This window comes from Hibiscus syriacus, unplaced genomic scaffold (assembly GCF_006381635.1).
Source record: "Hibiscus syriacus cultivar Baekdansim isolate YM2019G1 unplaced genomic scaffold, ASM638163v2 tig00111402_pilon, whole genome shotgun sequence".
Lineage (NCBI taxonomy): Eukaryota > Viridiplantae > Streptophyta > Magnoliopsida > Malvales > Malvaceae > Hibiscus > Hibiscus syriacus.
Window position 1 is genome coordinate 5,530,463 of NW_024063082.1, and position 26,302 is coordinate 5,556,764.

The 26,302-nt window shown below is 32.8% G+C and overlaps 4 protein-coding genes and 1 pseudogene across 5 annotated transcripts; 4 read left to right on the top strand and 1 right to left on the bottom strand.

Moving 5' to 3' along the window:
- The first annotated feature begins 1,161 nt into the window (after nt 1-1,161).
- LOC120161821 (uncharacterized WD repeat-containing protein C2A9.03-like) lies at nt 1,162-19,318 on the top strand. Of its 2 annotated transcripts, none has more exons than XM_039172030.1 (10): nt 1,162-1,174; nt 16,428-16,573; nt 16,725-16,892; nt 16,981-17,067; nt 17,282-17,416; nt 17,529-17,639; nt 17,983-18,074; nt 18,156-18,261; nt 18,397-18,483; nt 18,591-19,318. In XM_039172030.1, the coding sequence occupies exons 2-10, from the start codon at nt 16,436-16,438 to the stop codon at nt 19,005-19,007; spliced, it is 1,341 nt and encodes a 446-aa protein (XP_039027961.1). In that variant the 5' UTR covers nt 1,162-1,174; nt 16,428-16,435; the 3' UTR covers nt 19,008-19,318. The 2 variants fall into 2 exon arrangements, with proteins under 2 accessions (XP_039027961.1, XP_039027960.1); XM_039172029.1 differs by lacking the exon at nt 1,162-1,174 and adding an exon at nt 15,320-15,370 and having other exon boundaries at nt 16,420-16,573.
- Nucleotides 4,327-8,424, top strand: LOC120161820 (phosphatidylinositol/phosphatidylcholine transfer protein SFH13-like). Its single transcript, XM_039172028.1, has 14 exons — nt 4,327-4,415; nt 4,508-4,802; nt 4,886-4,985; nt 5,198-5,464; nt 5,960-6,037; nt 6,116-6,220; nt 6,306-6,355; nt 6,446-6,545; nt 6,645-6,743; nt 6,835-6,948; nt 7,036-7,201; nt 7,365-7,756; nt 7,858-7,932; nt 8,322-8,424. The coding sequence occupies exons 1-14, from the start codon at nt 4,409-4,411 to the stop codon at nt 8,349-8,351; spliced, it is 1,878 nt and encodes a 625-aa protein (XP_039027959.1). The 5' UTR covers nt 4,327-4,408; the 3' UTR covers nt 8,352-8,424.
- On the top strand, nt 12,752-14,662 carry LOC120161823 (GPI-anchored protein LLG1-like). Its single transcript, XM_039172031.1, has 3 exons — nt 12,752-12,960; nt 13,052-13,108; nt 14,242-14,662. Exons 1-3 carry the CDS (start codon nt 12,882-12,884, stop codon nt 14,595-14,597), a joined length of 492 nt encoding a protein of 163 aa, XP_039027962.1. The 5' UTR covers nt 12,752-12,881; the 3' UTR covers nt 14,598-14,662.
- A 185-nt stretch (nt 19,319-19,503) lies between the features above and the next one.
- On the top strand, nt 19,504-20,115 carry LOC120162377 (annotated as a pseudogene).
- Nucleotides 20,116-22,769: 2,654 nt separating this feature from the next.
- On the bottom strand, nt 22,770-25,961 carry LOC120162376 (WPP domain-interacting protein 2-like). The gene is made up of 3 exons (XM_039172534.1): nt 25,889-25,961; nt 24,368-25,510; nt 22,770-23,582 (listed from the first exon to the last, which is right to left on the bottom strand). Exons 2-3 carry the CDS (start codon nt 25,506-25,508, stop codon nt 22,867-22,869), a joined length of 1,857 nt encoding a protein of 618 aa, XP_039028465.1. The 5' UTR covers nt 25,509-25,510; nt 25,889-25,961; the 3' UTR covers nt 22,770-22,866.
- Between the last annotated feature and the right edge of the window lie 341 nt (nt 25,962-26,302).

A 26,302-nucleotide genomic window follows, 5' to 3' on the forward strand; every position in this document is an offset into this window, starting at 1 on the left:
TGGGTGTCGTCGTGTATGGTAGAAGCAAAAGAGGTAATAACTGGGAAGGCAAAATATTAGAATGATGCCCCCCTTAAATATGATGCCCTGTGCCCAGGCCTATGTGGCACAGGTCCTGGGCCGACCCTGTATATGAGGATAGTGGGGTGAATAACGAACTTAAGATTTTATATTAGAAATATTAGCTTAGAAAATTATATTAAAAATTAAAAATTTAGGAGGATAAAATCAGATTATCGATATTCTTAGACAGACTATGTACATTATGTAAATTTGAGAGTAAAAAAGTAATCTAAGTGAAATCATATACATGATGTAAATTTAATGTAATTTTTTCAACAACTTCTACCTAGGGGAAGAGAAAGATGAATTTTTCTCCTAATGAATATTGAACCCACAAAATTAAAACATAAAAGTACGAGTTTTTGATGTACATCTCCACAAAATTGTAGGAATAAAAAAATGATCACTTTTCTCTAATAATTCTTTATCTCATAATTCCAAAGATTAAGACCTACCTCACACTTGTAGAAAAAATAAACCTGACTAACAATATTTTTTACCTAAATAAATTTGATAATCAAGTAATTTCATCCTCTGTAATTATATCAAAATCTAACTTAATTATTAATTAAATCTCGAATCAATACATAATTATTTTTCTATCGATACAAATTTCATTCAAGCATTACCTCTAAATCTTCAACAACTCCAATTCTTACATAAATAAAATACCAATTAGTATCATTGGATTGATTCACAACTGAAAACATATTGTAACATATTTCTATTGCATGTTCTAAATCTCGTTAACACAATCTATAATAACAAATTCCTTTGAAATATAATGACTATCCATGACTACAGTTATAAGTCTCCAATCATAACTTTAATATCATTTGTTAGGAGTTTAAGAATAATAAAACTATAAAAAAAACAAGCAAACAAATAGGATCATGAAATAAGAATATACAAATTTATATAAAAAAAAATCTAAATAGAAAATCTGAAATAGAAAAAAAATTCACTATATTGAAAATAAATTATAAGAAAGATTCAAAACTTTCTTATTGTGTGTCGGTTGCAAGTTGATGGCTAGCTGGTAGGAAAGTTAGCAAATTGGGGAATGGTTATAGGCGAATTTGTTCTTGCTGGAATCTTGAGGAGTAGTTTTGTTCCCTGAGATTCATGTCATTTGTATTGATGGTTTTTGAGTTTTAATGCTATACATATCTATTCATCGAAAAAAAAATTACAAGAAAGATTATAAAAATACATTAATCTTAAAATCCTAAATATATATTTATAATTTTACAAATACAAAATCTCAAATAATAAATATGTATCGTACTATAAAAGTTATATCCAAATTTATTATCTTTGTTGTAATTTTTAACTAAATGAATCCTACCTAAAATTTATTGAAATGAAGCAGAAGATAGCATAATATCTAACACATAAGTTGTATGAGAGTGTGACCGACAGTCTCTGATTAAAAAGGAAGCAGAGTGTTGTTAGTTGTTGGGTTGGTGGCATTGAGAATTTTGTCATGTTTATGTCTGTGTGGTTGATTGTGCACTGCTTCCTCTTCTTTATTATTTATATTCTTGCCTTTTATCTCTCATCTCTCATCATTCATATTCTTTAATCTTTATTTAAACTTCAACCCTTGTCCTACACCCAATGCTACTGATTATATGCATTCTCATATTATATATATATTTTTTAAAATTTTTGAGAAGTTCCAAGTTCTCATCTGAGTTTGTTTCGACTCTTTACCATAATTATTATTACATTTTTCTTTAAAAATACATTTTTATAATTGCTTTCTTAAGTTTATAAATGGGGTTAAAAATCATGATGCATTTCATTTATCTATCATTTGGTCTAATACAGAATTTTAGTTTATAATATTTCTTTATCCACCAACATAAATTTCAACGAACCTTACATATATCGTCACATTAAATACAAAATTAACATAATAAGTGTCAATCATCTCACTAATATCAACATCGTTATTGAAAGATGATTTGTATATGTTGTGGGAATATAAAAAATAAAGATTTTTTTTTATTAAATCTTTTTTTGTTTCAACGATAAATTCATCTAATTAAATATTTTTTAAATGACATATTAAAATATTTGACATCATAATAAACAATAATAAAGAAGTTGTCATCATAAAATTAGTAAGTAAACGTTTACCGCTAAGAGATTGTTATATTGAATTTTTTTTGGATAAATAAAAGAATATTATTACTCAAAAGGGAGCAGTAAACTGCAACAGTAGATGCATCAAAACAATTACAGTACAGACATCAAAACAGATTCAGTCATCAAAACAATCAACGTGGAGCATGAACAACCAACATAGAAGGTTAGTCAATACCCCATTGAATACAAAGAGAGATATTAACTCTATCTATTTTATTGATTATCCTATTTCTTAGTTGAATTCTAACAAACTCCTTAATAGTTTTAAGATTTTTATCAACAGTTCTTGAGCTTTTTCGGAATAGCCTTTTGTTTCTTTCTTTCCAAAGAGAATAAATAAATGCAGTCCATGCAAGTTTCAAAATATTTATAAGGAGGGAGTTACATGTACAGGTACCACATGCCCAGGACATTAGATGATCCCAAGACAATGAAGATCTCCGTAAGCCGGTTAGTAATTTGTTATTTTGAATTGTTAATTTCTTCACTTGAGATATTAGAGCTTATCTTTCATCCGACAAATCAATCTATTTATAAACATCGAATTTGAAACTTACAACCCCTAGACTTGAAGTGAAAATAATAACACTATAGTATTGTTTTCTGGTGATTCTTGGTAACAATTAAAATAATAGGTTTAGGATTGTTTAGGATGGGTTTTATTTATTTTTGGTAGCCTCCCCAATTATAAACATTCGTTTCTCGCACACCTGATTTTAGTAGTTGAGTTTAATTTTTTTTGCATATATAAAGAATCAAATTCGAGACCCTACTTAAGTGATATTAGGTCAATTTTGAGAAAAGTGTTAAATTTAGTTTAATTTGTTAAAAGGAATAGAAAAAAGTAAGAAAATTTGCATACCCAAATTATTTTAGAATAAGGTATTAAAATTTTGGATTTTCATTTTTAATTTATAGATCCGCCACTGTATTAGATTGTTTATAACTTGAATCAACCTTTATTGATATGATAATTTTATTTTAAATATTAAATAATTTTGTTGATTACATTAATATACTCTAACTCCTAAAATTTAATTTAATAAACAACTTCACATGGAATATCACTATCAATGCTAATAAGCCATTAACTATGCCGCATTTATTAATCCCAAATACGAAAATCACTTATTATTTCAGTTTAAAAAATAAAAATAAATAAATAAAATAAGAAAATGCCACGTATGCTATTGCCAAGGCCAGCTCGCAAGTAAAAGAAGGCAGGGCTTTAAGCTTAAGTTCCCTCTCTCTCGCTGGAAGCTTCATTTGTTGCTTTAGCTTTTACTCTCCATCTTACTTTCCTTCTTTTTATACAGAGAGATAATCAGATCAGATCTTTCAGGAAAAAATATATTGTTGTTTTTTTCCCTTAATTTTTAATATTACCGCTACCAGTTTTTTCCTGAAATTCCTCCACATTTTCCCACAAAAAGTTTCTTTTTTGTAGTTTTATGGTGTTTTTCTTTTTCATTTGAGTTCTCTCTCTCTTTCCAATTCTAGAGAGATTCGATGCGGTTTGGTGTTTGATTGATAGATTCCCACCTCTGGAGTCTTATCTGTGGGTGCGTTTTTTTAATTTATCTTGCTTCTTAATGGTGAGTGGAAATGGAGAATTGGGGGATCCGTACGATTTTGATGTGGTAAATGATGAAGCATTGTATCGTAAGAGATTTGAATGCGTTGCGGCGTTATTCATCTTTTAATAGCTTTAACTATGCGTTTACTCTTATTTTTGTTAACGCTTTTTTCTTTCACCGCTGCCAAACACTTCTCCTTTGTTATACTTCCACTGAAATTTGACGATTTCATTTTTTTTTTTTTTTGCTTAAAGAGGAGAAGAGATTTTCCATTTTTGGGAATTGGGAATTTATTTTATAGCTTCAGCAGTCGTGAGGCAGAATTAATGATAACTGAGAGAAAAAGCGTATTCGATTTCATTTGTCCAGATCTGATAATCTCTTCATTATTTATTGCCACATCTCTACTCTAAATTTCATTTCATTTTAGGTTTACTTTTTTCATAAATTTTTCTTCTTTTTATAATCACTGCTTCTTCATATAAGATGATTCGTTTTCTTTTGTTTTCTAATTGTTTTCCACAATGTGCAGATCAGGATGGTTTTTTTACATTCTATTGAACAACATTAATAGCTTCAAAGACCAAAAGATTTTCCTTTTCAATTGCGCAGAGATGTCAGGTATATTAATTAATCCTGCTATATGTTTGTTGCCTTTATCATAAAATCATTTATATCCTTCTAATTTATTGTATTGGGAAAATGGGTGGAAGAAATTGGGGCAAATGATGAGAGCAGAGATAGAAGGTCTGATTTTGATAACTCTGAGGATGAGAGGAGGAGATCCAAAATTGGGAATCTGAAAAAGAAGGCCATAAATGCATCCAACAAGTTCACTCATTCTCTTAAGAAAAGAGGGAAGCGGAAAATAGATTACAGGGTCCCTGCTGTATCTATTGAGGATGTAAGGGATGCAAAAGAGGAGGGTGCCGTTCATGAGTTGCGTCAAAAGCTTCTCCATGAGGATTTGTTGCCACCTAGGCATGATGATTATCATACTTTGTTGAGGTAAGTTGTTGCTTTTGGCAAATTCCACTGTTGCCTACTCACTAACATATGCTGATTAATGCTACTACTCTTTTAACTTGTAGATTCTTGAAAGCTAGAGAGTTTAATATTGAGAAAACAATCCAGATGTGGGTAGAGATGCTTAAATGGAGTAAAGAGTTTGGAACAGATACCATTTTGGAGGTGAGGAATGTTTAGTTTGTTGTATTTCTTTCATTGCTTGTTTATTGGAAAAGAGTTAACAGATAAGACCTAAAATGAATGTATTGCATCACATTTGACTAGTCCAAATAGCCTGGCACCCTTAATTATTATGTTTATTTCCATGAAGGGCTAGGATTATATTTTGATTTTTCTTTAATTATACAAAGTTTAACCTTTTATGGAATGAACAGGATTTTGAATTTGAAGAGCTAGAGGAAGTATTGCAATACTATCCCCAAGGGTACCATGGAGTTGACAAGGAAGGGAGACCTGTTTATATTGAGCGGCTAGGAAAAGCCCATCCAAGTAGGCTTACGAAAATCACCACCATAGATCGATATCTGAAGTATCATGTCCAAGAGTTTGAGAGAGCTCTATTGGAGAAATTCCCTGCTTGTTCAATTGCTGCAAAGCGACAAATATGTTCAACAACTACTATATTGGATGTACAAGGACTGGTATTTAGCTCTTATCTTTATTGTTCAACAAATTGATGTTTGACAACATTAATAATACCATTCTGGTATAACTTTGCTAGCCTTGTAGCTTTTAGAAAAAAATTGCATTGTTATTCCACTCAACATTTTTCTTTTATGCATGGGTCTAGACTAGAAATGAATGCAAAAGCTTATTATTACCTTGATCTTTCCTATCGCATCATTTCAATGATGACTTGGAACAGAGGCACTAATGGAGCGTGTGATAGGGTCTGTCATATTTTCTGTGGGATGTTGCAATATATTCTTCCGCTGGTGATTGGTGTTATTGTTCCCTTTATTTCAGCCAAGCGGTAGAATTATAATCACTGATTAAATGTTGTTTTTGAACTGCATACCATTTTTTGTTTCCTCTAAAGCCAGCCAAATCGTAGGATTATAATTAATGATTAAATGTTGGCTTTTGAAGTGATTGATGTTCCCTAATTGGTGATTAAATGTTATTCTTGAAAGTAGAGCATGAAGAATTTTAGCAGGACTGCTGCAAATCTTTTGGCTGCCATGAGTAAAATAGACAACAGTTATTACCCTGAGGTATCTGAACTGATCCATTCATGTTTTTACTTTCTGTTGCTATTTGGAATGTAATTCTTTTTTTATATTGCTTTACAGACATTACACAGAATGTATGTAGTCAATGCTGGTCCTGGATTCAAGAAGATGCTTTGGCCTGCTGCTCAGAAATTCCTGGATGCAAAGACAATTGGGAAGATAAATGTATAGGATATGGCTTTAGGCATTTCTTTCTATTTTTTTTTTATCCTGCTCAGTGTTTATTCAATGCTCTATTTGCTAATTGTAGGTCTTGGAGCCCAAATCTCTCGGTAGGCTACTCGAGGTCATCAACTCTAGGTCTGTTAAATATCTGTTCATTCTTATCCTTGATAGAATTTCACCCTATGATCTCTCCTAAGTCCTTTCTTTTTTCTTCACCTCTTTCAGTCAATTGCCAGATTTCTTAGGAGGGTCATGCAGCTGCTCTACAGATGGAGGGTGTCTTAGATCCAATAAAGGTCCATGGAATGATCCAGAGATAATGAAGGTAGCCATCCTTTTAGTCCTTGGAATGGTTGATAGACATGATTTAGGTTTTACTGAACTTTTATCCGGAGACTAATATGTGTACTATTTCCATTGATAGATTGTACATAATGCGGAGGCAACATTTGTGAGGCAAATTACTAGTGTATCGAATGACCAGCATAACTATGAATCTTATATTCAGATACGACCACTAAAGGCAAGTATTGTGTCTTGTGATCATTCAGGGCATTATTATTCAGTGATTATAATACATTCTCATGCATGTGTTTCAACATATACTCTGTCAGGGAATGACTAGTGACACATCAGTAGCGGAGTCTGGGTCAGAGATGGATGACCAGTGTTCTCCAATTGGACGAACAAGTTCTGCGTTTTCTTGTTTGTCACCAGTTCGTGAAGAAGTGAGTTGCTAAAGCAGAGAAATCTGTTTTATTGGTAGGTGATGTGTGTTTCTGGCCTTTTTAATAAGTTGATTGTGATTTATGCAGGTGAGGGTGTCAGATCCAAATGCTTATTATAGTTGTGATGATGGTTTCCCTGTGATTGAGAAAACTATAGGAAGTACACAAGGACTGACATATTCCCCATATCAGTTGCCCAATTCTAGTAATGTGGATAGCCAGTCTCATGAAAGAGCATCTTCTCGTTCAGAAGGTATTTGAAAATGTTATTACATCACAGTAAGAGTTTCTTGTTTACTATTTGATTTAATGTACGATGTTGATAATTTACCAGAATATAGTTGATGGATTTTTTTTATTATAATCCCCTCGCCTTGGGATTGTCTTACACCCATCTAAATTGGTATTGATTTCAGGAACTTCAATCACACATTTGTTGGACACTGTTAAGGAAAAGTTTGGGAGAAGGAATATTCATTCTGTGGCAAAAATTCTAATAGCTTTATTGGTTAGACTGGCTGCTTTTATTCGCACCGTTCAATTTGAATCTTGGAGAAGGCCAAACTATATTCATCCTTCCAATACAATGGAACCCAACACAAATAGCCATTCAAATTCAACAGTGCTAGAAGCTGTTAAGGAAGAAGACCATATCCGTCCTTGTATTGAGCGTCTTCAGAAACTCGAGAAAGCATTTGAAGAACTTAGCAACAAGCCTCCTGTTATTCCCGTAGAAAAGGAGAAAATGCTCATGGAATCTCTGGACCGGATCAAATCTGTCGAGTTTGACCTTGACAAAACTAAGCGAGTATGGATCATCTTGGTTGCTTTATAAAATTCAGAGGCTCAGAGGCGGGATTTTGATTTCAGTGTTGATAGGTTTTTTGACAATGGTGTCATTTTATACAGGTCCTACATGCTACAGTAATGAAGCAACTTGAGATTGCCGAGTGGCTGGATAATATACGAGCATCTAAATATCGAGTAAGTTCCTTTCTCCATAAAATAGTTTAATTCTATAGTCTTGGAATCTTGAGCTTGATCCTATTCTGATGAGGTTGCATGTGTTTAATATTCTGTCAAATGAGATAAGAGTTAGCAGAACGAAAGGGGTAATCAAGAACTAATAAGCGAAGCCATTGATTGATAATTTCACACCAAATGAAAAGGAGGAATTTAAGACCTAAACTATCTAGTTAATCTGTTTGCAGATAATAATTGTTATGGAGTTTTATGAACAGAAATATGGAGTCTAGCCTCTAGATCGAAATGCTGGTTCATTATGTTGGTGTATATAGAAATTGTTTTGAAGTCACTGTTTAGTCGAATCGAAGAGTGATGGATGTCTGCATACTTGCTGGCTGTTGTTGCAGCAACGAAGATTGTTTTTATGTGGAGATTGACAGATGTTCTAGGCGACGTTGGATTGAGGCTCTAGGAGTAGGAGGTTGATGCTGACAAAGTTCATCTGGGGCCAGCTTTGGCTGCAGCACAGCACAGCACAGTTGATGATGAATCATAGGGGATGGACAGTGTCCTTTTAGCTTCTTCTTCATCTCCTTTTAACCACCTACTGTAAGTACACCATGACTGAAGTTATAGTTGTGCTGTACGGATTTTTCCGAATCACAGCTTTGAGACTGTATGTAGAGAAAAAAATACATTTACGTATCTTGCAATTTACACATGCAGCAGGATTTTTGTTTCGTGTTGGAATGAATATTACCATGCCCTGCTTTAACTTTAAAATACAAGCTTGTAAAAATGGAATTGTGAGACTGAAGACCAGACCTCGAAACAAAGCATGATCCATTATTATTTATAGAAGCTTTGCTTAGGTGAAAGGAAAATGGTCCATATGCAGGGAAATGATCCGAAAGGAAAAAGAGAGAAGGCGTGGTCTCCATTAACAGCAAGACAGCTGAGCTGAACTAAATTGTTTTTGGAACATCAGTCAAGTATATAATATAAACCAAAAAAATAATACCATCCATCCATTTCATTGATGGTGATGATATACATGAATGATTATTTTGTTAGGATATCATTAGCTGAACTCATCAATAAGTTTGATAAACCTTTGTAAATGAAATAAAACGATGATGTAGTGTCAGAGGAAAGTTGAGATGTGCAAGCAATTCAGGTTATTAACAAACAAACATTAAATCAATTCACCAAAGATGTTGGATTTGTCTATTATGTATATTTTGAATTTGTTTTAGGTATATTTCGTGCATATTACATAATGTAAAATTACACATATAATAGGACTATAACTAATTTTACCGTTCCTTGTTTGGTTAATATAATATTACAGTCCTATTTTGTAATAATTTTTTACCTAATGAAATTTTGATAGTCACGAGTAATTTTACGTTATCTTATTTGTTTCATTAATACGATGTGTGATTGAAAGAATATTAAATATTAAAAATATTTACTTTAATTTAATTGTGGTTGTTATATATTATTTAAAGGTATTAATGATTCATCAAGCCCTTGAATTTATGCAAAAATAAATAAATAAATAAAAGTGACCTTTAAATTTTTTTGCATTCAATTAAAATTTTGAACTCATAAAATTAATTAATATGGTCTTTTTATGATAAAAACTATTATTGACTGTTACGATATTGACTTTAATACAAGATAAATAAATTGAGAGATTAATTATTTTTTTAGAAAATTTTAGTGTTTATTTAGTTTGTAAGAATACAAATTAAAATTTTATTTAAGATATAAAAATATAATAATTTATTAAAATATTAAATTATTAAATAATGAGTTATTAAAAATTAAAAATATTTATAAAATATTATTTTTTCAAAATATTCATAATGTTCCAAAATAAATATTAAAATTTTGTATCGAAATTTAAAATCATACTTTATAATTTCAAATAATACAAACTAAACGCCTTTTAAATTCACTTCATGCTGGTGGGTCGCACAGAAGACTAATGCCCCCATGTTAGTTTTGGACCCAAATCATGGTCGATTTATGAGTTCATTGTTTAGACATTTTCAAACTATTGATCCCAGTTTCCACAGTGAAAATTATGATCATCATTTGTAGTTAATTAATATAATTGGATGATGATGTTACGCTCGACGAGTATATATAAGTATTGTTAATGATAAGTATCATTAGATTAATTTATAAAATCATTAAATTATAAAGTAGTAAACATATAATTATAAATTAGTTAAGAATATAAATGTAATTTAATTAAAATACAATATTTATAAAATATTCTAGGGTAAATTGTACCATTGATTACCTAACTATTTACCCCTTTTACTTTAACTACCAATTTTTTAATTTTGTCAATTGGGTCACCTAACTAATTAAATCTTGTCAATCAAACCACATGCCGTTAAATATTAACGGATATTAACGGATGAGATGACGAGGCAGTTAACAAAATTCATATAATTACATATTTAATCCTCATTACTTACACATTATATTAATTTGGTCCTAACTTTTATTTAATTCAATATATTTAATACTTAATCCGATGGTGATATGTATCACTGTGTGATTGGATTTTTTTTATTTTTTTATTTAATAATTTTTTCATCCAATCAAATGGTGCCACGTGTCACCAATTGAATGAATAAAAAATAAATTAATCAATAACTGTTGTTGGTGGGGTTTAAACCTGGGATTCAAGCCGAAAAACTAAGCATCTTAACTACTAAGCCGGACTACTAAATTTGTCTAGCATACATAACATAATATATATAATTTATAATATAGTTAATGGTAGCAAACGACCTTGTAAGTTCTCAAACATGAAATAATTGAATAGTATGAAAATATAAAATATATATAAACTATTAAGATAAAACAATAACTATCACAAAATTAATAAGGAAGATAAGAGAATTTAGAAATATTCCATAACTGTATATTATCATTGAAAAAGATTAACTCTCACAGCTAGAGAGCATACAGCTAACCAGTCGGTTAGTTACATAACAAAAACCCTAACAACTTATAACCAACGCCTAACAAACTCTTGCAGAACGTGAGGTTACTGATCACGTGAGACATCGGCAAACCCGAGGTAATCCAAGGTCATACTATAACATAAATAAATATTATAATTAATTAATAAAAGTTTGTTTTATTTATATTTTAAATCACATTTACTGTAAAAGTAAAAATGAATTTAATATGTTATAATTTTAATGTATCATTTTACATATTTTAATTTAATAAATTATCTTCGTTATTCTAATTTTATTGAACTGAAATATATTATATATTATATTTTAAAATATTATAATATCAATCAGATTTTAATCTTATTTAACAACTCTATATTAAAATAGACTAATTCAATAAAATCAAGTTTCCCATAAAATTTTCTTCAGATATATTATGAATAATTAATAAAATATAAAATTCTTACTCTAATCGGGATATAAATAAGTCAATGTATAAGTTAAAATACTTACTACGATAGGCCTTTAACTATTAGAAAAATTATAAGTCAACGAAGCTCTTCGTTATATTTCAATTATAATATATTAAAATTATTATTTTTATTTCAATTAAAATTATTTAAAATATAAATAAAATACATTAACATATTAAATTTGTGTGTGTGTATATATATATATATATATATATATATATCATATTATCGTATTATTCAATTATTTTGTGTTGGAGTTCTTATTAGGTCATTCTCCTTTTTTATTGTCATTAACTATATATATTATGTTGTGATAGATTTGTTATTTGAATGGTGCAGCCAAATGGTTGGGGCGTTATCTTCCTCTCTTCATGTCTTGGGTTTAAACCCTACCAGCAGCAGATATTGATTTTATTTATTTTTTATTGATTCAATTTATTTTTTATTCATTCAATTGGTGATATGTGACACCATTTGATTTGATGAAAAAATTATTAAAATAAATAAAAATATTAAGAAAAAAATCTAAACACATAGTGACACATGTCATAATCTAATTAAGGATTAAATTAATTAAAAATTAGGACCAAATTAATAGAATGTATAAGTAATGAGGACTAAATATTATATAAATTTTATTAACTACCACATCATCTCCTCTATTAATATTTAACGACAGATGACTTGATTGACAAGATTTAATTATTTAGGTGACCCGATTGACAAAATTTAAAAAATCGATGATTAAAGTAAAAGGGTAAATAGTTAGGTGATCAACGATATAATTTACCCTAAAACTAATGTTTTTATAAATATTATTTTTAATTAAATTACCTTTAGATTTTTAACTAATTTATAATTATATATTTAATATTTTATAATTTAATTTTTATAAATTAATTTAATAATATTTTTCGTTAACCGTTTCGATATAATTATTAGCATAATAACTTTTCATCTTCTAATCCTTTCAGCCGCTTCTTCTTGTACTTTTCTTTGCAATATTTAGACATTCGGGAAAAAAAACAATCAAATTGAGTTGAATGGTAAGAAATTTAAATTCGAATTAATGTTTAAAACTTAAGAAACAAATTTAAGTATTAATGTAACAAAATGTTAGGAATTATATCAGAAAAATTTAAATTCAACGATTAAAAATTATTTTATCCGAAGAAAAAATCCCACCCTCGTTCGTAGTTAGTAGCTGGAAGAAGGGGGAAAAAAAGCAGTGATGAGCTGTTTTGAATTTTCAATGAAAACACGGCTTCTTTCCTGCTCTGTCTCTCTCTGTCATCTCTTATTCTTTTATCATCTCAAATTCCCATTAAAGACTTCATAGTTTCAGCAATCCAGCTTTCTCCCTTCTTCTATTGCTTGAACTTGAACCAAGAAAAAGTAAACAGAAGCTGCTGCAAGATTAAAGAAGCTTCAATTTGTGTAATACTCTGCCCCCTTAAACTAGAGAGGCAGATCTTTTGCTAAATCGTCTAAAGAAAAAAGGAAGTTGATGGGGACAAATAAATTGTTGTCTTCCTTTGCAGTTTTCTTCTTTTTGTTGGGTTGCTCTGCTTCAACTTCAATTTCAGGTATTTTTATCAATAAATTTCACAGCTGTAGTGCCTTTTCTGAGACCCATTTTGTGTTTTTTCTATTATGTGATGATTTGGATGACTGCAGATGGTATTTTCAGCTCTTTCACTTCTACCGGAAGGAATCTCCTTCAGACCAAGAAAGGTTCTTTTTCTCTTCTCTTTTGTATGTAGTTTAAGATGAGATTGAAGTGTTTGCTACCAGATCTGATGCCTGGGTTTGGGTATTTCGATTCTTGTTGTGAGCTCATTTGAGATCTTGCATCATTTTAGGCAATTACATGAGTTTGAAGCACAAATGAATATGATTTTGGCTAGTTGGAAATCTTTACCATGGGGAGAAACTGGTTGAAGGTAGGAGAAAGGGATCTGATTGCCTTTCTGGTTTCCATGAAACTGATGACGTGAAATCTGCTGATTAGGTGTTTGCTTCCATAGATGCACTACTTGAACTGAAAAAAAGAAGAAGGTATCTGACAGTGTTTTCTGGGTTCATCTCATATTTTGAGACCAGCTATTGAAGGAACAATTGACAAAGCTTATCGTTAATCAAGCCCTTCTCTTCGTAGCAAAACAAACAGTTCATCCTTGAAATCTTTTTTTTTTCTATGGAGTTCTCAAGTGCTCTCATTCATTTGATGTTGCCTGCTAATGTCTCATAATCCTTTGCTAGGGAAAAAAATCAAAGTGCATGATAATGTTGTGTTTTTTAGAATGCAGATTTTGCGAGGCCTATCGTTTTTTCTTTGTGCTAAAGCCTAAAGGTGACTCTAGGATTTGCAAACCGATTAGGCGAACGTTAAAATCATCAGATTTATGTCTCGAATTAGATTTGTTTCCCCTTCTTTTGTATTCGTGTCTGACACATATGTGGACATGGGTATAGGGAGAAGACCCTCCAAATACATATTAAAAAAAAACTTAGAGATGAAATTGGACAAATAACCATGTCCAACACACTCGTTCGAGTAAGACTAACATAACACTTAATACCATCCTCCATATTTGACCAAATATGTAGATATCTTTTGCTTGGCTCATTGAAGATTCCAAAAGTGCAATTCAATGTCTTAAGGCCTTTGCATCACATAATTTGGATATTCTCAGACCGGACAGTTTCCCTTATGATCTCTGAGTTTATAGATGATTATATATATATAGTGTGTGTGTGTATATATATAGTTTGAATTAAAAGTTTTCTTTTTTGGGGGGGGGGGGGGAAGTTAAGTTGTTTAACCTCGAAAGCATTTTTGACATACTATTCCTTGTATTTTGCAGCTTGCCCTGTTAACTTTGAGTTCCTGAACTACACAATCATCACAAGCCGATGCAAAGGACCCAAGTTTCCACCTGAAAGTTGTTGTTCAGCATTCAAGGAATTTGCTTGTCCTTACGCAGAACAGATCAACGACTTGACGACCGAATGTGCTTCGACGATGTTCACCTACATCAATCTTTACGGGAAATACCCTCCGGGCCTTTTTGCTGGCGAGTGTCGTGAAGGGAAATTAGGGCTTGCTTGCCCTGCGTTACCACCATCAGCATCGGAGAACGCAAGCGGTAGTGAGCAGCTGATAAGTAATCTACTGATGCTGGTGATGGCCAGAACCATAGCCGTAGCCATCTTGTTGTGAAAGCCTGGAAAAGAAATCCAAATCATTCCATTTGTTGATTTATATAATATTTTCCCACTTTTTAACATTGCGAAGAAGAGTTATTTCTCATTTCATCCATAATGTTTGCTCTTGGTGCATGCTTTTTATTTGTATTTTCGTTTTGTGCCGACACACATCATACTTGTAGTAATTGAAATTAATTATTTTACTTTTGATAAGGCTAAAATTTGGTGCATGCCTTCATTTCATACATTTATTTATTTCACGTTTGATAAGGCTAAAAATGTTCATAGTTATAATAGTTATTGTTATATCCATTTATAATTCATTTTACTTTTATTTTTTATTTACTAAAAATTATTTTATTACAACTAATAATAAATTGGTTTAGTGGGATGAAATTCTTAAGTAAAAATAGAGTTTAAATCTTGACAATTATCTGAGTTGGGACGATTGCTCCATATTATGTTTATGTAATATTTGATTCAAATTAATCGATTAATAAATTGAATATCGATAATTATATTAAAATAATTAGTTTATTTCACATATTTTTTTAAATGTTGAGTATAAATAATTTCTTAGCACTTGATGTTAAAATTATTATTTTAAATATGTAATATTATTAGAATTAAGAAACAAATATTACTTTTATAACTCTTAGATTTCTTATACTACTAAAATATATTTTATATTTCTTTAAATAAATGCAATTCCTGTGTTGATTTTTTTAATCTCCAGATCGAAGAAGAAGGTCATCTTTCCATCCCATAATCTCACATATTTAAAAGGTATTGTTTTCTTTCTTCTCTTTCCCCCTTGTTGTTATCCTTTCACTGTTTCACGATGCATATGTTGATGTTTATATTCTTCGATCATGATTTTTCTTTGTTTATGTGACCCTTTATGCTAATTGCTTCATAGGTACGTATAGAAATCAATTCCTTTTATTTATTTATTTTTCAAAAAGAAAATTAGGGTTCCTCCCCCACACCAATTTTTGTTATCAATGTTTTTGTTTTTGGATAAATGTTACTATTCTCAATTGAATTTTGTTCTTGTTGTTGCATGGTTGTTTTTGGAGTTTAATATAGTTTTTTGTTGGAATTTCCATTAGGGTTTATATTAATCAGGCTATTTCCCCCCTCCTTTTTAATCATTGTTTTGCTTGCAATTTTAATACAGACCCTAAATTCGTATGTTTATGAATTTCACGAAGATACGATCTCTTTATAGGAGGCAAAACTTTCCAAATTAGGGACCTGGGAAGGTTTTGTAGTGCGCTTCTTCGGGTGTTGCATAGTTTAAAGGAGAAGCTAATTTCTGTATCGATCCTAACATTATTATAGGCTTGGAGCATAATTGAATTGAAAGTATTGCAAAATTTATTTCAGAATTTGGTATGACATTTCCTTAAAAAATAAAATAACCTATGATGGTATTGACTTGTAGGCTATATAACTTTCTAACATGTTTTTCTTCCTGCTGATGTAACTATGCAAGTGTTGTGTTTCGTACTCGTTGAAAAGGGACTTAAGACTATTACTTATATGATGGATTTGTTATTGTTTAGGGCATGTTATTTTCAACTCTTTTTAGTTTTTAGATTGTAACTTGTGGTGGCACTACTCACCATATTATTGTCATTACAGTTGTAAATTTGCCCCATCTGATCAATTACAATCGTCAGTTCATCAGTGTATTTAGCACAATTTTCACTCCTTACAAATCGAAGCCAAGAAAATATTCCAATTCAATGTAGCATGACCTTTTTCTTTGTTGGTATGAACGTATGGTTATTATTAATTTATTATGCATGCTTAAATTTATATTGGTGTAGTTCTATAGGTTGGAATATGTCCCATTACCAAGAAGATGATCCTGAATATATGGAGGAGTATGACATGGAAGACATAGAAGATGACATGGATGAAGAGTTTCCCAGCAGATATATCTCTGGCTCAGACTCTGATGTTGATGAAAATGACTACTCGGTTTGTTTTTTGTTTTACAAGACTCACATGGGCATTTCTTTAACAACTAAGTTCATGAATCGTTACCTTAGGCAAATATACAATATGGCTTTGTTCTAGTATTCTATTATTAATGAACTTGAAGCCCTTATGTAATTTGCCTGTACTGCAGAATAATAAAATATCCGATACTTCTGCTGCTCAAGCTAGAAGAGGAAAAGACATCCAAGGAATTCCTTGGGATCGGCTTAGCATCACTAGGGAAAAATACAGGCAAACTAGGCTAGAACAGTACAAAAACTATGAGAATATCTCTAACTCTGGAGAAAGGTCAGGGAAGGTAAAAGTTCTTATAAGTTGCTCCCTTCCTTATATAAGAATTCTTTGCTCTAATGTTTCGGTGCTAATTGAGCTAAATTTGTATATAGGATTGCAAAAGTACCAAGAAGGGAGCCTCATTTTATGACTTCCGACTAAATTCAAGATCCATAAAATCAACAATACTTCATTTTCAGGTTAGCTAAATGGAAATTTTCATTTCATTAATCAGTTATCGCTACCCATTAATATTATGTGAGGTCATAGAAGTTTTTCTTCTTCTTTTTTCCCTTTTTAAAGAATCATTCTCCTATCTCAAGATGTTTCTAGTAGACCTTTCTTTTTTGTGCGCTTGACTGTGCTGTGATTATTAGTGTTGACTGGTAAACATATCCATTTGTGGTGATGCAGTTGAGGAACTTGGTATGGGCTACATCAAAACATGATGTTTACCTTATGTCGCATTTTTCTATCATTCATTGGTCTTCATTGAAACACAAAAAGCGTGAAATTCTTAATGTTTCTGGCCATGTGGCACCATCTGAGGTCAGTGTTCTGCCAGTGATTTTGCTTTTGATCTGAATTGTTGTTTTCCCCCCTTTTGTTTCCCATATCTTATTTCTTCTGAGATTGAGGAACATGTCTTTTCTTCCTTTAGAAACATCCTGCCAGTCTGATGGAAGGTTTTACTCAAACTCAAGTCAGTACTCTTGCAGTTAAAGATAAACTGCTGGTTGCTGGAGGATTCCAGGGTGAACTGATATGCAAGGTAAGTAGCGTTTTGACTAAAAAGAAAAATGATAATAAAGTTGAATGTCTAAATCTTAACTGTTCCATTTCAATCCATTGTTAGACATGCTAGTCATATGAGTCTTGCTAAATAATTCCATTTAGGTCTTCAGAATCTATGATCTTTGTTTTATTGTTCATTCTGTTCCAAGATTGTTGAGCTTCTTTTAAATTGTTTATTGCTTAAAACTTTAAGAACAGAGAAAAAGCTGAACTTCTTTTTTTAAGAGGTTAGATGTTTGTTCTTTTGGTTGAGTTCTTATTACTGTTTTCCTCTTGCCAATTATCTTAAGAATTAATGTTGATTTTGATCTGGCATGTAGCATTTAGATCGGCCTGGAATAAGCTTTTGCTCCAGGACCACATACGATGACAATGCCATTACAAATGCTGTTGACATTTATGCCACTCCAAGGTATATCTTGTTCCTCGAGCTACTGGTGGTATCGATCACATTCAACCTGAACCTAATTTTTCTTTGTTTTCAAATTACCAGTGGTGCAGTTCACTTTACTGCCTCAAACAACGACTGTGGAGTCAGAGATTTTGATATGGAGAAATATCAGCTTTCTAAGCATTTTCATTTTCTTTGGCCAGTCAATGTAAGTTCCATGTACAGGAGATTCATTTTTTTAGATTGGTACATACACTTAATATTATTCCATCAAAAAATTTTATTCTGCAATATGCTAAGAATTGGTATACTATAATCTCTGCTTATGCATATGCTTTTGCAGCATACTTCTCTGAGCCCTGATGGGAAACTTCTAATAATCGTTGGAGACAATCCTGATGTTATGTTGGTGGACTCTGACACGGGGAAGGTAGTTGTCTAACTTCTTTTGCACCATTTTATTTTATGTATACCCTTTTTTTTGGAGATTTCAAAGGCTAGGACTTGGTGTTTGGCTAATGTGAAATCGTGTTGCAGACTGTTATGCCCTTGCATGGACACTTGGACTACTCATTTGCATCAGCATGGCATCCTGATGGTGTCACTTTTGCCACTGGTAACCAAGACAAAAGTTGCCGGATTTGGGATGTTCGGAACTTGTCCGAGTCAGTTGCAGTTCTCAAGGGAAATCTTGGAGCGATACGGTCTATACGCTACTCATCTGATGGTAGGTACATGGCAATGGCTGAACCTGCTGACTTTGTCCATGTATATGATGCGAAAAGTGGGTATGAGAATGAGCAAGAAATCGATTTCTTTGGCGAGATATCCGGGCTATCCTTCAGTCCAGACACAGAGTCTCTCTTCATCGGTGTATGGGATCGTACATATGGTAGCCTTCTTGAGTATGGCCGACGGAGGAACTACTCGTACCTCGATTCCCTAATCATGTGAGTCGATTCTTATGAAGTATGCAAAGTAAGTGCGTCGCTTGGTTCCTGATGAAACTTGAGCAGTAGAAGAGGGGGGAAAGGCAAAATAAGTGCGTCGGTTTGGTTGATGGTATCTTAGCAGTCAAAGAGGAGTTTAGATGTAAATGTAAAATGTGTTCTGCAACTTTAGGGACTTGCTGTTAAATTAGGTATTGGTTTTCATTTCTGCATAAGAGGTTAATGGGAGGGTATATGTACAGAAGGCCTGTTGATGTGAACAAGAATGATATAGAACTATGGTTCCTTTGGAACTAGACAATTTTATTGGCCGTTTGATTTCTTTTGCTCTTTACATGTGTAGCTTTTTCTTTTGTTGATTACAAATTTTGCGTATCTAGTTGAGATTTGGATTAGAATCCATGATCCAAAACAAACCAGTGAACCAAAGCCAAGTGGACATCCCAAATCCACCCATGTTTCCCTCTTTATATCCTACAAAACTTATTTAATTTCTCTCAATCCATTAGTTCACACTCTGCAAGCACCCCCATGGCCTCAGCCTCAGCTTTGATAACCCCAATCTTCTCCACCACCGCCCATGGCAGCCGCCCCAATATTGCCCCCCCATCATTCCAAGGCCTCAGGCCCCTAAGCAAGTCCCCTTCATCCAAGCTCGCCTCAAACTTTTCATCTGCTAGAAAGCTGGGTGGTGGTGGTGGTGTGAAGGCAGAGCTGAGCGCCCCCGTGGTTATAAGCCTGAGCACGGGTCTGTCCCTCTTCTTGGGTCGCTTCGTCTTCTTCAATTTCCAAAGAGAGAACGTGGCGAAGCAAGTGCCGGAGCAAAACGGGTTGACCCATTTTTGAAGCGGGTGACAAGAGAGCTAAAGAGTATGCTAGCCTTTTGAAATCCAACGATCCCGTGGGATTCAACATCGTGGATGTTCTTGCTTGGGGTTCCATTGGTCATATCGTTGCCTACTATATCTTGGCTACCTCCAGCAATGGCTATGATCCTAAATTCTTTAGTTGAAGACTCTCAAAACTCGTGTTGTTTATGTAATCTATACCATATGGCTTTCTTTGTTTTCTTATATAACCCCTTTTGTAAAAAGTTGTATAGTTTTTGCTTTGATTTTTCTGGGTTCGATTGTAGGTTTAATTTCCTTATTTATTTCTGTGTGTGTTTGGGGGGGGGGGGTTGTTTAACGATTATGTTTATTTTCCTATGGTTGCTTATTTATAAATTCGAAGGGTTCGTGTTCATAATTTTATAAAATTAACGTTAATTAATTATCATTTTTCTGAAAATAACTAAATTATTTTAGTAGTTAAATATTTTTTTACTTACTCGTATTGGAACTGACATCTCCATGTAAATTACAACAACAATGATGCTAATAAATAAAAACTCAATCAACTTAATTATTCAACTATATTTTATTTGGATAAATCTGATGAATATAATGTAATATCTGTTTAAACAATTTTAATATTTTTTACAATGAACGTTGATACCTTGGTATACATGATACTCGAATTCGAAACTCAAAGAATAACAATAAATATCTTAATCATCAAAGAATAACAATAAATATCTTAACTATCTAATTCGTTGGGTTGTGCATTCAAATATTAATAATTAGCAAATTATAATTAAAATGTAAAATATAATTAATAAAAAATGCAATAGAAAATTGATACATGCTAAAATTCACCATAAAATTATTTACACATAATATGCTATTTAAATATGTAAAATATTTCATCAACAAGGATTGGTTTAAGTGGTATATAGTTTGATATCGTTTAAATAAGGTCTCGATTTTGAGTCATTGTATATGCAAAAAAAAAAAACCCTAATGGGAGACTCACCCATCAAAGTCAGATGTGTGATGCATGTCCATCTTGATTAATCAAGACGAAGCTTTGGAACCAGAAGGATAACAAAAAAATTATGTAAAAATATTTCACTTTTTAATATACAAAAAATTATACAGTAAATAAAATCTTAAATACACTTTAAAAATATATATTGTTTATTAACTATCAATTGATATAATCCTTTAAATAATATTCGAGTTTAAATTTTAACGTTATGAATAAAGTAAATTATATTAAAAGAGTCATCTCATAATGAATTTTTTATAATACTCATTCAGATTAATCAATAAATTAAATATAGATAATTATAACATTATGTATACAAGTAACTTTACAGAATAATCAAATTATGAGTAATTTTGTATACAATTTCTTTATTGAGATCATACTTGAAAATTAATTGATTGTTAACGCTTTATTTTGACTGATTGTTTTTTCGTATATAAAGGTCTCGATGTACATAGCATACACTTGGTGTTTAATTGTAGCATTTTCTGCATTGAAAAAAAAAAGAAACAAGTAAACTAGTAAAGCTTGTTCATTCCCTCCCTAATTTGAACGATCACAATTACTGTAGATAAGCTTCAGTTTATGCTAATGCATCCTTGTTACTTACTGCTTGATTCTCTTCATCGATGCGGAGTTTGTAACCTACTACTAACCTGCAAGCTTCATAGTCAGTGCCTTTTTGTTTGATATGATTTAGAATGATGATGCATGAGATGGGAGGCTGGTCGTCCTTTTTCATTTTTGTTTAGGCTTTTAAAGTATGTATCATTTGACTTGTTAAATCAAAAATGGGGATTTGTTTATAATATTTGAATGCATGAACCAAGCAATGTACCCGACACCGAAAGAGATACCAGTTAGGTTTACAAGATCCCTCCAGGCCGAAGTGAAACAGGAGTGTTTATAATGTGTTTTTTTGCAAGCATTATGATGGACTCAAACTCATGCACTAAGGGGAAGATAAAGTCATCTATAAGAAGGTTGGACACCTATAGAGTAATCTGAGAGAAGCCGAGAAACAGGTGGAAGTAGCCATTTATCTGGAATATAATCTGTATATTGGATTGTCTCTGCAGGTTTACTCCTGTATCGTTTCATTCAAGTATTGGAGCTCTCCCAAAATGACATTTATTGATTGGAATGTAGGTTTATGAGGAGAAAGGGATGAAGGATGACGACAGATAGATCACCATTGCTGAAACATTGGATGGGAGATGTCTGTAAAATGTGGTTATATATTTGTCAATCAGAATGCTAGAAGCCTAGAACATCATTCCAGTGCTGTGGTTTCATTTTATAGTCGATGTCCATTTTATGTTCGGAATTCGAGATTACAACAACAATGTTTCGAACATAACACTCGTTGGTATTCCAGTGCTATAGAATAAAAGATGCATAGTGAAGTTGGTAAAATGCTTTCTGGTAGAAAATATGCAATTGGAAGGCATATGGAGATAATACATTTACATGAACATATACTTCTAAACCAGTTGGGTTCATTGTACTTTCTCCAGGGAAAGCGAATGAAATGTTGGGTTGTAAATCCAACTTACGAATCTTAAGCGATATTAGCACAATCCGGCTTATTTGAACTTTGAATACCTTGGAATCAATGTGTAAACTGTCACCTTATTCACCTTATCCCCTTCATCTCCAAATTATAAAAGTTGATGGTAGGTAAAAGAAATCAATCTTTGTCTCATACATTTAACTGTAAATAGAAAAATAATGGAGGCTTGCTCAGATAGACTAACCCTACTACTCAAAGCCAAGCCACCGGCAGGCAGCACTCCTCCATGGCCAGAAGTTTAGAATTGCAATATACATACTTTCACAGAAAAGAAACAACCCTGTATTTGTAGGCAAAATAGTAATATCGAGAAGATAGCTCAAATCAAGTAAAAAGGGATTCCACTTAGTTGGATCATTGCCTAGACACATTAGAATACACATACAGTCACAGACGGGAAAAGACCTATTTTCCTTAAAACTCAGGTGGGGACAACCACCTCTGAATGGGTTGATATCTGCCAGATAAGGAATAAGAACACTAAAACCAGTAATATCAGTTGTGTGAAAAAATATGACATAACCTTACATACTCTCCCGCGCATCTTTAGAACCTCTTCCACGTCTAATATGTTCCCGTGATACTTTTCCAACTCCTTCGCTTGTTTCTTTAGCATTACAGCCTTGCTTTCTACCTCCCCGAGCTTATTCAACATCTGCTCTTGTTCTCCAGCCAATGTTGTTTGTTCTTCAAATACTGCACCTCTCCACTTCTCTATTTCATTGGTTAGAACTAGAAATTCGATTTCGGATTCCATTTTTTGTTGGAAGAGGCCCTCAAGGTCCAGTTCCATTTCTCTATATTTATCTTGTTGCAACTCTGCAGTGCTTGATTCCTTCTGTAACCTGCTACTTTGTACGGTTTCCAGTTCATAAATTCTTGATTCCTTCGCCCGAAGTACAACCCTTGCTTCCTCCAGTTTGCTCTCCAAATATTTTACTTTGTGTGTTAAGGTGAATACCTGAGTTTCCAGGGAACCTGAAGTACCATTTGTTATCTTTTCAGAAGCTAATTGGTCAGATGAGCAAGTTTCATGGATGACCTCATAAGCAAAAGCAGAACCCACATTGACACCGTTAATGCTAACTGAACCATCATGTAGAGGTTCCTTGCCTATATCTCCTAGCTTGTGCAATTCTGCATGGGGATGGGGAGGGGGCATACATGGTCAGCAATTATGCTAGATGAAATGATCAGTACTTGGGTAAAATAGACAATTAACAATTTAACTTCACCAACAATGAAGACATTTATGCTGAAGTCCAAGACTCTTCCACATGATGAAGTTAACCAACAAATATCCATGATGCATTGAAGACTACTGAAACAAATGTGGCAGTGCCATTGTAGCATTGACCACAAACCCGCAAAAATCAATTGGTGCAATTCTCATATGAACAGAACATAATTACTCTTTTATAATGACCAATTCTTGCCAAATGTCCTTTTCTAGTCCAACTTTATTCCTGATGCAATCAGACCTTACCAGATACTTACCATTACTATCAATAGTGAATTATTGGTAACTAGTTCACTAACTTAATAATAGTCTGAAGTTCCCTTATGCTATTCGCATTAGCTTTTTACAGCCCATGTTAACCGCAGCACTACTTGCCCATTACGAAGTTTATTCTAGACTTATCTAAGACTACCAGATACCAGTTCAGCCAAGAACATCAAGGAGACTGGTTTTGAAAATTTCAAAGTTGGCCCCAATGATGAGGACATTGTTATCAGTTGCATTAAGTACTTATAGAAATATTTCCGAAATTCCAAATAAATAAGCTAACTAAAACATGAACAAATTAAGAGGATCACCAAGCTAGACTTGCAGGATATGATACAGTATCCATGAGTAGTAAAGAATATATAAACAAACAATGAGGAGGTTAACCAAAATTTCAGGAGGATAGTACACTCACCATTTTCAAGGGCTTCCTGGACAGACTGGAGTGCAAGAATAGACTGGACCAACGGGTCTTGATCTGGTGAAGGCTGATGATTCTCACCTTTTTCATCTTTATCCTCCCAAGACAATCCTGCAGCTAAATCATCAGGTGAAAGCTCCTCAATGTCACCGGAATTTTCTTTCCTATAAGCAGTTTGAACTTCCTTACTGATCTGGTGTTCGTCTCCTTGTGCCTCATCACTATTTTCCCCATCATAATTCACAGGGTTTCTATGTTTCTTTCCATTACTTGTCACTGAAATTGAACCCTGCGTAAAGATAAAGTTGGAGCTTCTTGAGTCGGATTCCATACTGGAATGAGAGTTTTCCTTCTCGATTTTGACCCTAACTCCTCTGGCCTTCTTGCTGCTTTCAGCACGACCCCTTCCCTGTTGAACTCTTTGACTTGAACTACCCACGGTGTTCCCATTTAAATTCATCTGGTGTTTCTCATGAACGTAGCCTAAAACTGAAGGCAGGTCGTATCTGACCTTTGGCATACTGGCCGCTGTAGATGACTTGCTACTCCGGTCCTCACTATTTTCAGAATCTGTAGCTGAAGCAAAAGCAGCTCCAACAGTAAACATGGAATCTGAATTGGGGCTATGCATCATGAACATATTCATTGGTCCATGAGGGGATCCACTGTTCTGATTGATCTCAGGTGATGCCCTGTGTTGTGGTTTACTTGGATCCAGATTTGCGGAACCAGTCAAACCTCGCTTCACTATTTTACCGCTCTTCATCGTGACAGTGGCATCCTTAACAAAGTCTCGCTTAATCCGCCTCCATTTCTTCAAGCCATACCCTTTGGTGGTAGGAGACGATGACGCACCAGGAGATTTAACTGATACAAGAGGTGAATGCATTGGCTGCACAGTTTCAGCAGTACCCTTTACATGATTATCAGCTGTCAAAGCATTGGATTCGTCAGTTTGATCAGTATCCGACCTCTGTGTCGGATCATCATTTGTGCACGATCCATTATCCTTACTCCCGTGATCATCAGCGTGCTTAATCTTGATTTTGTCATCAGCAGCATGATGTATCGTGTTTTGAGCGGCTTCATTATCCTCAACCAATTCAAGTGTAGAACGTTCGCTTCCTAAATCCATAGCTGTAAATCGAGTTTCACACAAGATACACTCAGATCAGGATCCCCAAACATTAACTACCATTCCACCAAAACCATGTCCAAATCAATTAAAAATTTGAAGGAAAAAATAAAATCAACCCAGCTAGTATTCCCACTTGGGGGAAAAGTCAATGAAGTGAAACAAAATTGAAATACGCCCATCATTGGATGATCAATTAATCATCAATTTCGAATACAAATTAAGGAATTCAAAGAAGCAAATGAGCTTAAATTTTCTATAAATACACATCACGAGAGCATATCACATACTGAATTGAAATGATTAAAAAGAATTCTTGAAAATATAACAAAGTGAAAAAGTAAGATGTAATTAAAAAGATATTCGATTAAAAGTGGTACCTTTTTTTCAAGCAGTCATAGACTGGAAGTAAAGGTTTAGACTCTAAGATGAAGAAGGTTACAGTGATGATAAACCGAAGAAAATGTAAACCCCTGTGGTTGGATTAGCAGTTATATAGGGGCAGGCATATTTTAGGATAAAATACATGGATGACCATTTAACTATTATCTAGATTTTTATCTGACCAATAATCTATAAATATTTTCAATTAAGTCATATAATTATTTAAATGATGTCAATTAAGTCGTTTTTCATTAAAATGTAACAAAGAAATTAACAAGATAGTTAAAAATTAAAATAATTATATATTAAATCTTTACTACTCACGTATTCTATTAGTTTAATTCTAATTTAAAAATAATTTAATAAGATATTAAGAAGTATCAAAATTTTATAAATCTAATTATATATAA